Genomic DNA, 16,904 nt, shown 5'->3' with positions numbered 1-16,904 from the left:
GTTGAAGATTGTGAAAATATATAACTGAGAGAGACAAAGAGAGAAGGGGGAATTATTTTCTGTTATATAATGTGTGGTGATTTCTTTAGGGAGGAATGCAGGATCAGCACTTTGTCTCCTCTTCTTCCTCTTCTCTTTCTGTGTGTGAGAAAGACAGGGACATGGAGGAAGAGTTCTCTTCTTTCTTAATCCATTTGTCACTATGGTGATCGTTTAATCACTGCTCAGTGGCTACTGAGGTGCACCTAGTGGATCTGATTGCCTTGATAAACAATTGCCGTGGAGAGATAAATGGTTGACTTGTCATACGTTATGTTACTCATCCAATTGCTCATTGGTTGGCTAGGATTGATGATATTTGTAACATTGTCAGAGCTTCAGAGCTGTGCTAATCATACAGATAGCACATGGACATTTGTGTGGCTTTATATGTTGGTACATTCTGAAATGTCTCTTACTTGTGTGTGTGTGTGTGTGTGATACCTGTAGCGGAGTGTGGAGGTCGTTTTAAGGGTGAGTCTTCAGGGAGGATTCTTTCTCCTGGATACCCATTTCCCTATGACAATAACCTACGATGCACCTGGACCATTGAGGTGGACTCGGGCAATATTGTGAGGTAAAGTGGACCTTTTTTGTAACAAAATAAATGAAAAAAGTGTTGATAGCTATTCTGAAAACCTGATTATGTGTGAAACTCACAATACAAGTGCTGAGTACACATTTTAAAGTTAAAGTTAAAATTTTAAAGTTATGCATGTGTTTTGATATCATAGGCATATTATAAACAGGATATTTTTTATACAAGCTGTAGTACATAATTTATATGAAAATTATCTTACTTGGGCTTATTTACTGCAACCATTAAAAGTTCTCAGCCTCTAAAAATTACTGTCAAAATAAAAGTAGTCACAGTGTCTCTTTGTGAGTCTTTAGTTATTTGCCTTCCACGACAAAGACTGACATTCTAAAATTTTAATTTGATGAAGAGGTCATTTTGTATTGTTAATAATCTTTTTTTCTTTCAAATTGCAGTCTTCAGTTCTTAGCCTTTGACACAGAAGCCAGCCACGACATGCTGAAGGTCTGGGACGGACCACCTGAAAATGAAATGTCTTTGGCAGAGCTCAGCGGCTCTCTGCTACCTGAGGGAATTCACTCAACACTGAACACAGTCACTGTTCAGTTTGAGACTGATTTTTACATCAGCAAGTCGGGGTTCGCCATTCAGTTCTCCAGTAAGTAATGTTCATACCTAATGTAGATTAGATTAGATTAGATAGATACTTTATTAATCCGGATGGGAAATTCACAAGTAATGTAATGTAATGTACTAACATTATTAAAATTAGAGAAGTTGTCATAGGAGTTTATCTCTTACTGTTGTTTAATTTTTTGGAGTTTCCTGCAACATGCCTTCAATTTGTATAAGAATGTATTAGGATTTCAGATTGTCAAAGAGGAAACAATACTGTTTCTCCCTGAGACCTAATCTGCATAATTGTCCTACTTGAAAACCTCACTTGATCAGTCAAAAATTATCTTAAAAGATATTTCATAATACAGGATAGAAAACAGCTACTTCAATTAGTACTGATTTCATGTACCGAGTGAATGCATTAGCTTGATAGCTAATATGACCAGTGTGACCGAGTTTTATAATTCCTCTCCACACTTTCTTCTTTCTTCCTGTCCCCTCTCTCCCTTCCCCCTCTCTCTCTCTCTGTCCAGGCTCGGTGGCTACAGCCTGCAGGGACCCAGGTGTACCAATGAATGGTAGCAGAAGTGGAGATGGCCGTGAGCCGGGGGATTCAGTGTCCTTTCAGTGTGACCCAGGATACGAGCTCCAGGGAGACGACAAAATCACCTGTATACAAGTGGATAACAGATACTACTGGCAGCCCAGCCCGCCTGTCTGCATAGGTGAAAAGTCCAGCTTCTATGTATTTATAGGGACATACAATATATGTACTACATACACAACTGGAGTTGTTTAGGGTTCGTTACCTTGCTCAAGGACACATCTGTATTTGACATATGGGTGGCTGTATAAATATAAGATAGTATTTAGTGGTTTGAACATAGATACAGTATGATACTATTTCATTATCCACCTCAGATCTCTGCACACTACTTGGCCTTTTGAATGGAAATCTTGTAACTTAGATTCCCCTGCGATTGTGCAAAGTGAATTAAAATTAGTTTTTCATCCTGCATGGTTGTGCTTGAGAGAATATTCACATTTTATGATATTTTAAAACTTATCTTTGCTTATCTTTTGCTTTGCTGCCCATCATAGCTCCTTGTGGAGGAAACCTAACAGGTTCCAGTGGATTTATTCTCTCTCCTAACTACCCACATCCCTACCCTCACTCCAAGGACTGTGATTGGCTAATTGCTGTCAACTCTGACTATGTCTTGTCACTGGCCTTCATCAGGTAACCTGCAAGTCAGCTTCCCTTTTTACAGTAAAGCCTGTATTAATCCTGAGTTGGTTTGCTGAGTTCAGATGCTGCTTTTCTTCTTAGTTTGTTGACTTTCTTAATCAAATCCCTGTGACAATTAAATGTCGAATGAAAATAGACCAATAGACCAAAGATAAAGGTTAAGTTTCGAAACACAGTTCCTTCTCTCTTTTCTGACCTTTTAGCGGTGTTCTGTCATGAATTGTAGTGTTGGACAAGTGGAGATTTTGACTAGCACTAGCACTAGAGAAAATGGGTAAAATTCCATGGCAATCATTCTCACAGAACAAAAGTCTTTGCCGTCCCTAAAAATTGAAAATGATTTGAGGAACATTGAGTCTAAGAATCGTCTTTCTATTATCTTTTAAACACCTTCAGTCACAGAGGCTAGTGAAACAGAATTATCACATGATAAACGACTTGTAAATACCATACTTGTTTTTGTTTGTTGTGCATCATATTGTATGCTTGGATCAAAAACTGGCTTCTGTATTTACTGTGTGAGAGGTTGAAAACCATTTGGGACCATAACAGTGTTTTTCTAAAAGTGGGCGTTGTATCATTCAATGTTCCGAAAAGGCTCTCAAGAACTTCATGCACATCCTTTCTAGTATAAATGACAAACAAAAACAAGTGTGCAACCCACCAGGTTCCTGGTGGTAATGGCAAATGTCAGTACTGGCTCTTTCTCTACACTCCTCTTCTCACCATCTCTTACCCATCCCTTTGCCCCTATCTGTCATTTTCTTCATCTTTCCCCAGTTTCAACATTGAGCCAAACTATGACTTCCTGTATATCTATGATGGTCCAGATAGCAACAGTCCTCTGATTGGTAGCTTCCAGGACAGCAAACTCCCAGAGAGGATTGAAAGCAGTTCAAATACCATGCATTTAGCATTCCGCAGTGATGGGTCTGTTTCTTACACTGGCTTCCACCTGGAATACAAAGGTAAAGTATTGTATCAATCGCACTGCCTTCCTCATATAAAGTGAATACTGATTGAATGGTTTATATCATGACCTAGAACACTTGGAAATTGACTGAACACATGTATGTCTATTTTTGATGAAGACAAATACCAGCTGGCAGTGTTTTTATAGCCACTTTGCAACTGTCAGTTGTTGAAAAGAATTATTCAGACATACTCTGAAGTCAATTGCATCGGGCTGTTTTCTGTCTTATCTGTTTTTCATAACCAAGGTAACTTGGGAAATTACTTTTACAGTTAATGTGCCACTATGTTTCAAATGTCTCCCATGATGACGGGATGTCCCCAGACTGTGTTTAGAAATGCTTAATTTTCACATTCACCAGGAAAACTACTGCATTACTCTGAAACACTCAATACACATGTATATGCAGTTCACTCTCCCACACTAATAACAGTGTGTATCATGCTGATTTCAAGATGAAAAGAAATGATTGCTCTCACCACAAAGTCCCTGTTGAATCAGTGTCTGTTGAAATAGTCTGTCAGAGGGGTGAGTTTGATTCACTTGCACATAAGAATCAACCCCAGCTTCATGTGGACTCTGGAATTAAGTCTTAAGTTGATGCAGGGTGGCCGCTAATCTTTTGGGAGGGTGGCCAAGGCCATAATTTACAAGGTTCATGTACCATACAGAAGCTGGGGGATGAAGTTATCGTTCTTGCTCCATCTTTGGCAAAGGCGGCTAAGTCAAACAGACTGTTAAAAAGGCCAACTGAGTGCCTGCCTCATTTGATTATGACTAGGGACTTAGTTATTATTAATTTGACTTATTATTCATGTGTGCCTGTCGCTTTTTCTTTACCTCATCCTCTCTCTCGCTTACTCACTCGTTCTCTTTCTTTCTGTCCAGCCAAACTGAGGGAATCGTGTTTTGACCCAGGTGTGGTCCTGAATGGGACCAGGCTGGGATCTGATTATAAGCTGGGCTCTACTGTCACCTTCTACTGTGAAGCAGGATATGTTTTGCAGGTACAAACAGATGGATGAATGGGTGGGTGAATGGTTGATTGGATAGGTGGTTAGTTAGTTGGGTGGATGGTTTGTGGGATGTTTGGTCAGATGGATACCCAGTTGGTTTATTGGTCAGATGGGTGGTTGGTTCAATGGATGGCTGGTTGGTTGGTTGATAAGATAATTGATTGGTTTGGTCATTGGTTGGTTGGAGTGTGTGAGTGGTTGGTTGGTCAGCTGGATGATTTGGTTGGTTGGTCAGAAGGGTGGTTGGTTACTTCATTGAGTGGATGGTTGGCTGGTTGGGGTGGAATAGGTTTTCTTAAAATGTTTTCTTCTGTAGGGCTATTCTACCCTAACATGCAGTATGGGAGATGATGGCAGACCTGGATGGAACAGGGCATTGCCTAGCTGTCAAGGTAACTCACACTAAAATGCAGACTGGAATAAAGAATCCCTGCACGTATGCTGTATATACACAGATGAAACTTATTTACGTTCAGTGTGTTGTTTTCTCCTTATGTGAGTGTGATGGTGTGCCTCACTGCATTTCATTGTGTATGGTCTCTCTCTAGCACCCTGTGGAAGTCGTTCTACAGGATCAGAAGGGACTGTTTTATCACCAAATTTCCCCAGAAACTACACCTCTGGTCAGACGTGTGTCTACTCTATATCTGTACCCAGAGAGTTTGGTAAGTTCGTTCACACACAATATCATACTGCGCACATTGTGATGCAATAAAACGTAGTAATTTCTTTGTAAAATAAATGTACTCTTTATTCTTTAAAAAAATCAAATGCAAGCATATAGCACTCTGAAGTGAAGGTGAAGAGACAACAGTTGAAAATGAAACCTGTGATCGCAGTTTTCTTTGACATGAATTCTCTCATTGTTCTTTTACTCTGTGAAACAAAGTGACATTAACACTTGTATGATTTTTAATGGGGACACCATGGAACCCCCAGGGGACCCCTTTGGGGTATTAAACTGCAATGAAAAACTAGTACAGACATTACACATGATCAAAAGACACTCGCTGGCCATTTATTTTAATCCAGGTCAGGGTTTCATCATTGAAGTGACATTTAAAGATGAGGCCAGTTTTATCTTGCCACGTTTGATCAGTGGTCTTTAAGCCAGATATAACTGCTATATTATGAAGATATGAATATTGTAAAGGATCCCTCATATTAACTGAGGCTGTGGTGAATCTGCTGGAATGTTTATTGTCTTGGTCAATTTCAATTATGTGTATAGTGAATGTCCTTCCCAATCTGTAGAATATATGAAGTTAAACATTAAATTCTGTAATGATCTTGGAAATACTAATTTGGTTAAACACTCCCAACGAAGATCCACTTCATAGTGTTTTCTGGAGCTTTCAACTATATCATATCCTCATGAGCAATTGGGTTTGCTCAGTTGTTACAGAGATGGAATGGTGGACATGCAAGCTCAGACCACCAAATAAAAGATTCATTTCTTTTGTAAATAGTTTGATATTGTGTTCATCAGAAAATATGGTTGAAAGCTCAAGTGAATACTTGTATGTAGACATGAAGTTGTGACCATGTCATAGTATCAATATCGTTTAATTTGCAAGATGTGCAAATTTACATTTGTATCTCTAATATTCAATCACAGTATCACATATTGACATCTAAATTATTGGTTTGCTCATTGGGTCTGACTTGAGCTTTTACAAACAATCAGTAATTGGTGTATATAATGTCCAATTATGCCCTGTGGTGTTATTAATAAATAGTAGCTTTCCCTGAGGCTGTTGATGGTTGCTGTCTCATTATATTTGCATAGCAACGTTTGGAGTGTCAGCTCCATGTAGATGTTTTGACTGAGATGAGCTAACATTTGGTTGGCCTACATATTGTATAAGACACACAGACAGCCTCCCTGAACCTCCCACATAGAGCAAGAGACAGATTATTTTGTTAAGTTGCAGTGCCGGAGCCTTACAACATGCCCAGATTTTTTAAGCAGCTGTCATTCTCATGAAAAAATAATGTCTATAATTCGTGATCTTGCAGCAGTTGAAGGTTACAGGCTCAGTGATGCAGTGATGTAGTGATGTAACTATGCTATCAAAACTGCTCGATGATCAGAGAAGCTGCAATCAGTGGTTGATAATGTTTCACCATTCACACAAATGGCTCCATCAGTTACAACACCAGGTGGGGAAAACCCTTGGCATTTATCCCTGTGGAGATACCACGCCTCCTGTTGAATGAGGACATGGCTGAGGACACCCACTCAGGCAGCTCATCAGGAGACATGGCAGCTCCACAGGGATCGATGCCCAGGTTTTCTCCATCTGATGTCAAAGAGCTGAAGAAGCCTTTGAAATGAACAGTGAAATATTTTCAATCATTTGGTAACAAGTCCAGTGGACTGATTCAAACTTTGCTGGACATGTTATAAACTGGATGACTGAACAGATCTACTGGGTGCATGTGACTGCAGTGCGGAGGGATTTCACTACCAATGAGCCATGTGGTTACTACAGTGTAGGACAACACTGCTGTGATCACTTATCTGGTGTGTGTGTGTGTGTGTGTGTGTGTGTGTGTGTGTGTGTGTGTGTGTGGCTTTGTTTGAGTGAGACTTGTGTGTTGGTACGTATATATGATGTCCTTTGTTATCTCAACATAAGTGAAATCCACGGTGATACCTTAAGAGTGTGTAAGCTCTTCCCATGTGTGTTAATTTTTTATGAATCTGTGTGTGACTGTTGGTGCATGTGTGTCTTCCTGCCTGAAATCTGTGCTTTTCTCCTCCACCTGCTCTGCAATATGTCGATAATACTGCAAGGAATGATGGAAACCTTAACCACTCTGATTTCCTTAAAATCTATACACAGTGGGAGCTTTTAACTGTTTCTGCTGACTGGCAGAATCTTGTCATTCTTTATGTTCCCTCAACTCCCTGCTATTATACACATCCTCATGCATGACCGTGACAGGGCTATAAGATAAAAGTAATAAGAGGTTAGATTCATCTACCCCATGGAGCTTAACCCCTTCTTGATTTGGTTTCTTTAACCTGCAGGGACAATTCAGTGCCAATTGAAAATTTAAAGCTGTTCCGTTTCCTGTTCCCTATTGCGTGTCATTATTATAACATAAAATGAGGTTTTACATGAATGCAGACAGGGTATCTTTTGTGAGTCAGAGCAATGTTTTAGCAAAATGCAGCTCATGCTTTAAAGGAAATCCTCAGAGAGAGACAGCCTTGTACAAAGTGACCAGTGACCTTCTCTTAGCATAATATCCTTGGCAGTGTTCAGATTTAATCCTTTACACCTTAGCCTTTGGGGCCTGAGAGAGAGAAGGGAGGGTGTGTGTGTGTGTGTGTGTGTGTGTGTGTGTGTGTATCATCAGGGAGAGAGCTTCACTGAGGCTGAAACAAATGTAATTTATTCTATAAACTTAAAGATTTGCATCTTAAGGCAACTTATCATCGGTTTAAAGACAGAGTGATCAGCTGCAAGAGAGAGAATTGTACTAGTTTGAGCAAATACATGGCCTCAGGCCTCCAAAGGGGGCCTCTAATGCTACCTGCTACCACAGCTGCACCGTAAAATTCATGGTTTAGCAGAGGAATCTCCAGCTATTATGGCGGAGCCCTGGGTTTAATGTCTGGCCACTACAGCAGTCTCTTTTTTTCTTTTTTACTGTCTGTCACACTCCAAGGCAACGTAAAGCAAGTTTCCCTTAACTGTGGTGTGTAATTAATGCCCCAGCGTTCAGATTTTTTCCTGCTGATAGGCACAGGATTGATTTTAATCCATGTCCTTATGGCTGTACTTGGACTTGTGACATGGGTTTGACAGAACAGAATAGAGAAAAACATTTTGCCCCACCGGCATTAATTGACTGAAGTAAGTCAGTTCTTGCAAACACCAGCATTTCACACTAGCTGAAAACACTGATACACCATAGCCAACTGATGGGGGGCGGGGGGTTGGACCAGCGCATGATGAAAATAAGGTGATATTATGACTATTAAGTGTCCTGATGTGTAATTTTGTACCAGTTGTTGGTCTCAAATAGAAGTTGACACTGCAGCTTAATAAAATTTAAATTAGGTATTACAGGTTAATTTTATCATTGGGAGGTCAGGCGCAGACAGTGTCGTGGAATAATAATTTGCCACCATTCAACTGTGGTTAACTCATCTCTTTATCTGTGTGTTTTTTTTTTTCCATTTTTTATCTCCAGTCCTCTTTGGTCAGTTTGTGTTGTTCCAGACATCTTTAAATGATGTGGTTGAGATCTACGATGGACCCACACAGCAAAACACACTCTTGTCTTCTCTTTCTGGGTCCCACTCTGGTAAGGACGGAGGGAAGGATGGATAGATGGAATGATTTATGAACAGTGGATAGTGATTAATGGGCAGGCAGACGACTTGAAGCCCTTACTGTATCTCTTTCCTCCTACTTTTCTGACTTTGTCTCTGTCTAGGTGAGTCTCTCCCTCTGAGTTCAGGGAAACCAGATCACCATAAAGTTCACCACAGTCGGACCAGAAACCGCTAAAGGATTCCACTTCGTCTACCAAGGTCAGAAATCAGTAGCCAAAGTTATTATTTAACTATCAGTATTATTAGTAGTAGAAGTGGTAGTGGTATTTTGTGTACATTTTTGCCAAATCAGTATAGCCAGCACAGTTAAAATCAGACATTTTCAAACATTTTTTATGTGTGTGGACATAAGTTAATCCCCCTTAAACTTTAGCTTTCTGGGGCCAAGGGGTATAATGGGCTGTCTGTATTCTGTATTATCAGAAAACCCACATTTAGAGAAAAAATATCTTATTCAACAGTGCTGCTGTTCAACAGTGGCCAGATAAGCAGCATTAGTAACAGTGCATATTGCATTCCTATTGATATTGACACTTTTTGTTGTTTCATCTTTTCATCTTCCTTTTTTCTTCAGCTGTACCAAGGACTAGCTCCACCCAGTGCAGTTCAGTCCCCGAGCCACGTTTTGGGAAACGTCTCGGTAATGACTTTGCAGTTGGCTCCTTGGTGCAGTTTGAGTGCAACCCTGGTTACGTCCTGCACGGCTCTACTGCCATACGGTGTGAGAGTGTCCCAGACAACCTGGCACAATGGAATGACACCCTGCCGACATGTATAGGTAAACATAAACCAGAATTAGAGAAGACAGACTTTTTTCCTGTTCAGAATGCAGCAACATCATAAGCTGCATTATTAACCCCACAATTGATAGTAATCTACTACTAAAAAAATCAAAAACAGACAACTCAAATGCACACCATGTTTCAAGTTGGCCAGACTCTAAACCTACCTCTGCCAAAGCTGTCACACAGAACTGTAGCTCTTAGGTCTCGCCCCTCTTCAGTTGGGACAGTTGGTACAACCCCCTTTTTTCCTGTTACTTGCAGACAAAGTGTTGTTTCAACCTCTACTTTCCCTTCCTTTCTGCTCTATTTTGCTTTGTGTCAACGCTCTTCTCTCTCCCAGTTCCCTGTGGGGGTGTGTTGACCTCTCGCCGTGGGACAATCCTGTCACCTGGCTATCCAGAGCCATACGACAACAACCAGAACTGTGTGTGGAAGGTCTCTGTTCCAGAAGGGGCGGGAATACAGGTAGTACCTTTCACACACTGCTTCCTGGCTGACCTATGTATCATTGGCTTAAATGCTGACCAGGCAGGATGTCAGGAAAGATAAGATATTATTAGAAGGATGAATGGATGGATGGTTTGTGAGAGAGGGACCATCCAGAGATAACTAGAAAGGATCTAATCAGGAGAGATAATGCCTGATTGTGTGTGAGATAAGCCACTCTTGGACAAATACAAACACAAAGATGCCTCAGGCAGAAAATGGACAAATATTTGATGGACACCTGAGAGCATTTAATAATTCTTAAATTTTGCTATAGATCACATTGAGTACAGGTTTGCTGTATATTGTGACTTGCTGTTTCTTCATAAGACACAGCCTTATCTCTAATTTTTTTTATTAGTTTGACATTGAATATTGACTCCAATTAACAGACATCATGTGTTTTACTCCGGAATTCATTCATAGAGCAATTTCTGCCTTTCTCCTCTTTTTTGCCGGCTTCTCCAGATACAAGTTGTGAGTTTTGCCACTGAGCATAACTGGGACTCTTTGGATTTTTACGATGGTGCTGACAACCATGCACCAAGACTCGGCAGTTACTCTGGTAAAGTTTTTTTCTCTTTTTTATAGTGTTACTCAAAAAGTTACACATATCATGGACATTTTTGCCAACATGTTAAGTCTGAGACAAACTTTGATGTATTAGCAAGTCGGAAACTTACACAGGTAACTAAGTTGTACCAGCTGCACAGGTTATTGGTAGTGGTGGTTAGATTTGAGTATATAGGGACAGATAAAAATAATTAGGCCTCTGCACAGTCATTCGTATATGTGACAAAATAAAGAAGAGGAACTCTGCTGCTTGTAACCAGCTCACAATCAATATAACTTGACAAATAAATAATGCAATAAAAGTAGAGTTGTGAGATGTACAAGACGTTACCCATGTGGCCCCCTGCTACGAGTGCAATTAGAGCTAAACTGGTTCCATCCTGAGTCTCCCAGCAGGGGCTAAAGCACACACCCACTGACACCTGCTTGTTTATCTGTGATTCATTAAACAACATATGAGAAATTTCTGTTGCATATATAACCAATGCACTCTAATTCTCTAATAGGAATAGACATTTTCTTTCCAACCTATAACATTATTTGTCAGATACATTAATTCTGAAACAGTACAATTAATCACATTTTTAAGTGTTGCCAAAATTTACTCCCCAGGCCTTAGTTAACTTCCACGTAAAGAGCAAGTGATTTATTTAAAGTCATGGTAATTATGGTATGTTCAATATTTACAACTGATTCTGAATAATAAAACAATCTTATGAGGTTGATTTATTTATCACTAAGACAGAGTATGTGAAAAAAAAGAAAAAAGTTTTTAAAAAGTTTTTCTTTTTCAGGTTTGACTGATTTACTGTTTAGCACCCACACCTTTATGTGTAGCAGCAATACAGTGTCTGTGATATACGTCTTTTTCAGCAGGGGAAACCTTTCAATTGAAACTCCAGCAGCAGTACACATGCTGTGTTAATTTGTTCTTTTCCTATAGTTTTCAGTGATTACTGAGATTGTAGTTCAAAAATAAGGCACAGGTGATAATATATTTAATCAACCTACATTTCTCTTCTCATCTACGCCTGTAGGGGGAAAAAGTGAACTCAACAGAGTAAAGAAGGGAAACAAAGAGTGTTGTGCCTGGTCTGGATGTCCACACTGACTACACTAGAAAAGCCCCTACTTCAGTGCTCTCACAACTCATATTCAGCCAGAATCCCATGTTGAGTGAAATATTCCTCTGGATACAGTCCAAAATGGGAGTCAGCATCTTCTTGGGATGCTAATACTGCTTTTAGGGAAAGCAAAGTCACCCAGTCATCAGCTGGTTGTATTAAATAATCTATGGAGGGATTTGACATCTTTATGTCAAACTAGATAAGAGGTTATATTACAGAGTAGGCAATGAAATGACGATGATACTGGATTCTGTTTCTACAGTAGAAAAAAAATCAGTGAGGAAATACATGTGGGGTGATGATAAAACTTTCTTTTTATAGGGTTAATTACAATTGTTAATTAATACTGTCATACATCCAAAAATAACTGTTATGGTTAAATCCACACAGTTAATTATTCATTGTCATTCATCATTTATTATTAAGGACTTTTTTTTTTTTTCATGATAATGAACGAGATTTTCCCCGGAATGTGAACACGACCAGCAGGGGGGCCACAGACTGTTCAAAAACCCACTAATTAATTCCCCTCACAACAGGCAACCAATCACATCCATTGGCCTAATTCACTGTTGGTTCAGAGGAGTGCCTGCCGTAACTTTGATAAGTTTTGCTGTCACACCTGCCAATGAACAAAAAGCAACATGTAAATCACAACAAAGCAGTGCTTTTCCCACAGCTCGATGGCCTCTGGGAAGATATAAAATTCCACAAGCGGCTAATATCACTAGATGTTGTTACCATTGTTGGATCATGAAGCAAGTCAAGATAATTACATTTCCAGTGATAAGGACATTAGAGTAGGTTAATATTCCTTTACATTATAGTATATCATCTGGTATGTTATTGTGAAGGGCCGTGACAGAATTACACTGTTGCATTGTGCCAGCTTTGCGTCAGTAGCGCAGCAGTGGTTTTTACTTTGTACTTTCCCTCGGCACACTAAGTAGGTCAAGCCAACATTTGAAAAGTGGTTTCAAATAAAACAGATGTCTCAAATAAAAGTAATTCCCTTCTCCCTCCTTTGAGGACACTTCACAAACAAAAAAAGTGAAAATGTATGTTTGGGAGGCCCTTGTTGTTTCCTTTGCTGTCAGATAACTAAGATCATTTGCTTTCTAGCCCAAGTTGAAAAATGAAAAAAGAAAATGACCATGGTCTTCTGTTGCTCACTTTCTCTCTCTCTCTACTTTCAGGCACCACCATCCCCCAGCTCCTGAACAGTACATCTAACAACCTCTATCTCAGCTTTAGCTCTGATATTAGTGTCTCAGCTGCTGGTTTTCACCTGGAATATACAGGTAACATATTTATCTTTTATACAGCGTTATCTGTGGCCTATGCAATATATACATTCGAATAAACTGAAACTTTTATAACAATGTTTATTATTTCTTATCAGCTATTGGTCTGGAGTCATGTCCAGAGCCTCAGACTCCAAACTATGGAATTAGACAAGGAGACAGATTTATGGTCGGAGATGTTGTGCAGTTTTCATGTGAACAAGGATACTCTCTTCAGGTATAAATATAACATATACATATTTATAATATTTGTCCTTATGTACACATTCATACTAGGCACAGAGGGACTAAGGATAGCAATTTTAGATACACAGAACTCACACACATGCACTACAAAAGCTGTTTAATGCAAACCAACTGCCAGATATGTATGTAAAATCATTAAAGGCGGTTCAGCTTCTCTGATGTACCGCCATTCAGTCTTTTTATCCCTTGGCTGCACAAACAAGAACTATTTAAACTGTGAATCAGAAGGAAACCCCACTCTCAGGTGGTTTTCCCTCTTACTAAACATACAACTCTGGTGTGGTTTGCATAACTCCTGAATAATGTATGTCTCTGGTGTGGTCTGCCCAATTTCTGTGCAGTATACTGTACAGCTCTAATGGAGGTTTGCCTTTCCTTGTGCTTTCTATACAGCTCCAATGTGTTAATGCAATTGTCTTATTATTGCAAAGCATTAATATTAGTTTTGAGCAGTTAAAACTGCACTTTCAAGCCAGATTATCTCTTCATCTGTGTTGATAATATATTGTGGTTGCTTTTACATTTCTAGGGCAATGCACACATCACATGCATGCCTGGACCTGTTAGAAGATGGAACTACCCCGTACCACTATGTCTTGGTAGGTGTTCTCCTTACAGTATACATACACACATGCATTCATTCAGATCTGGATATACTGAGAAACTTCAGTGCTGCAGAAAAAATGCAAACAATCTCTGCTGTTCTCTATCTGGAAAATGAAGCTGTTTGATCAATTTACTGTTATGTGATGAGCTGATTATTTAGTATTCTGCTCAGAATATGATTAGGCTTTTAAACTGATCGCAAAGCTAAGTCAGACTCTGTCATAAACATGCACAGCATGCCAAAGCATCAGCAAGCACTGAGGCAAACTAGAGGAAACAAGCCCTGGACACATTCCTACTTGCACAATGCTAATTTATTCAAGAGGGGTATTTATTAAAGACTGGAAATGTTAATGTTTTATTCAAAATTATGCAAAAATGTCAGGTTGAAGATACTCTACTGTACAGTCAGTAGCAATGTAAAAAGGAGAAGCATGTCTGCTGTGCTCAGTGAGGTCAGCTTCCTACTTTTGATGTGCTGCTTTCAACGCTGACCCACCTTTTTTTCTCTTTTTGTGTTATGTCCGTGCGTGTGTGTACATGTGACTCCAGCTCAGTGTGGTGGGTCTATGACAGATGTAAGTGGAGTGATTCTAAGTCCTGGTTACCCTGGCAACTACCCCAGTGGATTAGACTGCACATGGACAGTCAACTTACCTGTCGGGTTCGGTAAGAAAGACTGTCACTTTCGACTTGAGCAGTGAAATATGTGCAGTTCGTTTTTTGTTGGTTTGAGCATCTGGTGTCTGTTTTTTTTCTGTCTCCCCTTTCATGTATATATGTTAGTTATTGATTAATTCAATTACTCACTCGCTGACTCAATTAGTGCCAGTGGCCTTTATCCACATTGTTGAAGAGTAGCTGCAGATGAAGAACCTACAAAAGCTTTTCAATTAACACACATTTGGTTTTATTCCCCTGCCTCTGTCAGTCAGGCTTTCTTGATTGCTGTAAATGTCAAAAGCTGTGTATTTTTCTCAGGCATCCATCTCCAGTTCCTGAACTTCTCCACTGAAGCGATCCATGATTACTTAGAGATCCGCAGTGGAACGCTGGAAACCGGCTCCGTCATTGATCGGTTCAGCGGTCCAGTTATCCCCAAGCCTCTGTTCAGCACCACCCACCAGACCAGCTTTTTCTTCCACAGTGACTATTCACAAAACAAACCAGGCTTCCACATAACATATCAAGGTACATGTTGTTTCTACAAGTCCCTCTCCAACATCTTGTTTACACTGATTTGCTAAGCAAAGAAAACAAGAGCAGACATCCAACACTGGTTCTCACTTGTGTGTGGTCAATAGAGTTATACCTTAAATGTCTGACTGTGACTTCATTTCTCAGGAGTGACTAACAACAAAACACAAAAATACTCTACTTTCTCAGACAACAATAAAAACTGTGTCTTGACTTCTGTAGCACTTGCCAAAAATTATAGGGCACATACAGGTCTTCATTTTTGGATTAGTTTCAGTGACTAGATGAGTTTTATATTCATTCCATCAGGCACTGAAGAGGTTTTGAGCAGTCTTATATTTGTTGTGACAAATCTCACAGATAGCCTAAATTTGCTGCAGCTAATTCCATTAATGTGCAAATTACAGTGGCTGATGAATAACACCTTTTATCTCATGACAGCTGCGCTGCCATAGTGTTTTAAAACAGGAAAAATGTGATTACTAGTTTTATTATTTCCATCATTGTTATCACTACTGTTTGTCTTCCTCAGTCACATGTCTCTTTTCGGTCATGCAAACCTTTGACTCTTATAACTTTGGCTGTGAAACGTCACCCTGCACTATTATGTTTAAATGACATAATAGTCATTTAAACATAATAGTCAGAATATTTTGGCAACATCAAAAGAAGTACACTCTTCTTTGATGCATGATACCCTTGTCAAAAAGTAGTAGCCTTAATATATACCTGGATGTCTCCAGCTGTTATTTCTTGTCAGAGTCTCTCTCCAACATTTCATATTCCAGGGTTATTTACGATTTCTACTAGCAGATTGCAGTAGGTTTTTTTCTTTGCCAGAGTAATTATGAGTTAGTCTTTTGAACTCTGTGTGAAAATCTGTACTGACAAACAAATTTTAAGTAGGAGGAGCAGAAGGTAGAAGGATCATTTAAAGAACTCCGAGTAATTTAGGGCAGAAAGTAGTCAATTTTGTGGATGTTCAAAAAATTTTTTTTTTTTTTTTTTTTTCCCACACTTTGACTTGTAGCCACAGCTAGAGGTCTGGATCTTAGATTTTTATTTAGTTATACACTGATCAGTCTCGCCTCTGGAAATTAAATAAAAATTGAATTTATTATTAGAGTTGCTGCCTTTACTGTCTCTTCCTATGACTGACATGATAATGTTTTTCAGAAAAGCACCTGTGCAACATTACAGGAAGAAAGCACATATCATGCTGCTGCTCTTGGCCATTTACAAACTACTCCTGTATTGTTACCATTTTCCTTGACTAATTTGAGATGGGTTGTTGTCTGTCCAGCCTACCAGCTACAGAGTTGTCCAGACCCTCGACCATTTCGAAACGGCATCGTCATTGGCACAGATTTCAGTGTTGGGATGACGGTGTCATTTGAATGTCTGCCTGGGTATTCTCTGATCGGAGAGGCTTCACTCACATGTTTACATGGAATCAGCAGAAACTGGAATCACCCGTTGCCACGATGTGAAGGTAATTCAGATCAGTTTACCTTATCAATTTACCTTTTACAATGCCAGTTTTGTTTGAAAGCTTTTCATAGTACCTTTGTTTGACCTGAGATATTTCACGTTTACAACTAGAAGTGGAATAGCCCAGTGCTGTGTTGTGAGGGGTTGGGGTTTACAGCATAGAATCATCAGGTCCCCAAGTCCCAGGGATATTAAAACATAAATATATACTGACAAAGTATCCCTACAATCCAAAAGAGGATTTCTTAGGGGCTATGTATTCATATCCTAAAAACACTCTCACTTGTAAATGCATTTTAATA

The 16,904-nt window shown here is 39.5% G+C and overlaps 1 protein-coding gene across 1 annotated transcript in view; it reads left to right on the top strand.

Moving 5' to 3' along the window:
* LOC108898204 (CUB and sushi domain-containing protein 3-like) overlaps positions 1-16,904 on the top strand; it is a 311,569-nt gene that overhangs the window by 247,836 nt on the left and 46,829 nt on the right. The window contains 20 exon segments of the mRNA XM_018698119.2: positions 490-616; positions 1,033-1,235; positions 1,729-1,920; positions 2,297-2,435; positions 3,225-3,412; positions 4,306-4,424; positions 4,750-4,825; positions 4,982-5,098; positions 8,643-8,756; positions 8,889-8,911; positions 8,913-8,985; positions 9,362-9,565; positions 9,913-10,037; positions 10,527-10,623; positions 12,955-13,059; positions 13,161-13,279; positions 13,838-13,907; positions 14,467-14,583; positions 14,896-15,105; positions 16,415-16,603. Of these exon segments, the coding sequence (XP_018553635.2) occupies positions 490-616; positions 1,033-1,235; positions 1,729-1,920; positions 2,297-2,435; positions 3,225-3,412; positions 4,306-4,424; positions 4,750-4,825; positions 4,982-5,098; positions 8,643-8,756; positions 8,889-8,911; positions 8,913-8,985; positions 9,362-9,565; positions 9,913-10,037; positions 10,527-10,623; positions 12,955-13,059; positions 13,161-13,279; positions 13,838-13,907; positions 14,467-14,583; positions 14,896-15,105; positions 16,415-16,603 (2,607 nt within the window).

The sequence above is a fragment of the Lates calcarifer genome, linkage group LG3 (assembly GCF_001640805.2).
Source record: "Lates calcarifer isolate ASB-BC8 linkage group LG3, TLL_Latcal_v3, whole genome shotgun sequence".
NCBI classification, from domain to species: domain Eukaryota; kingdom Metazoa; phylum Chordata; class Actinopteri; family Centropomidae; genus Lates; species Lates calcarifer.
This window is presented reverse-complemented; position numbering and strand designations above follow the sequence as displayed.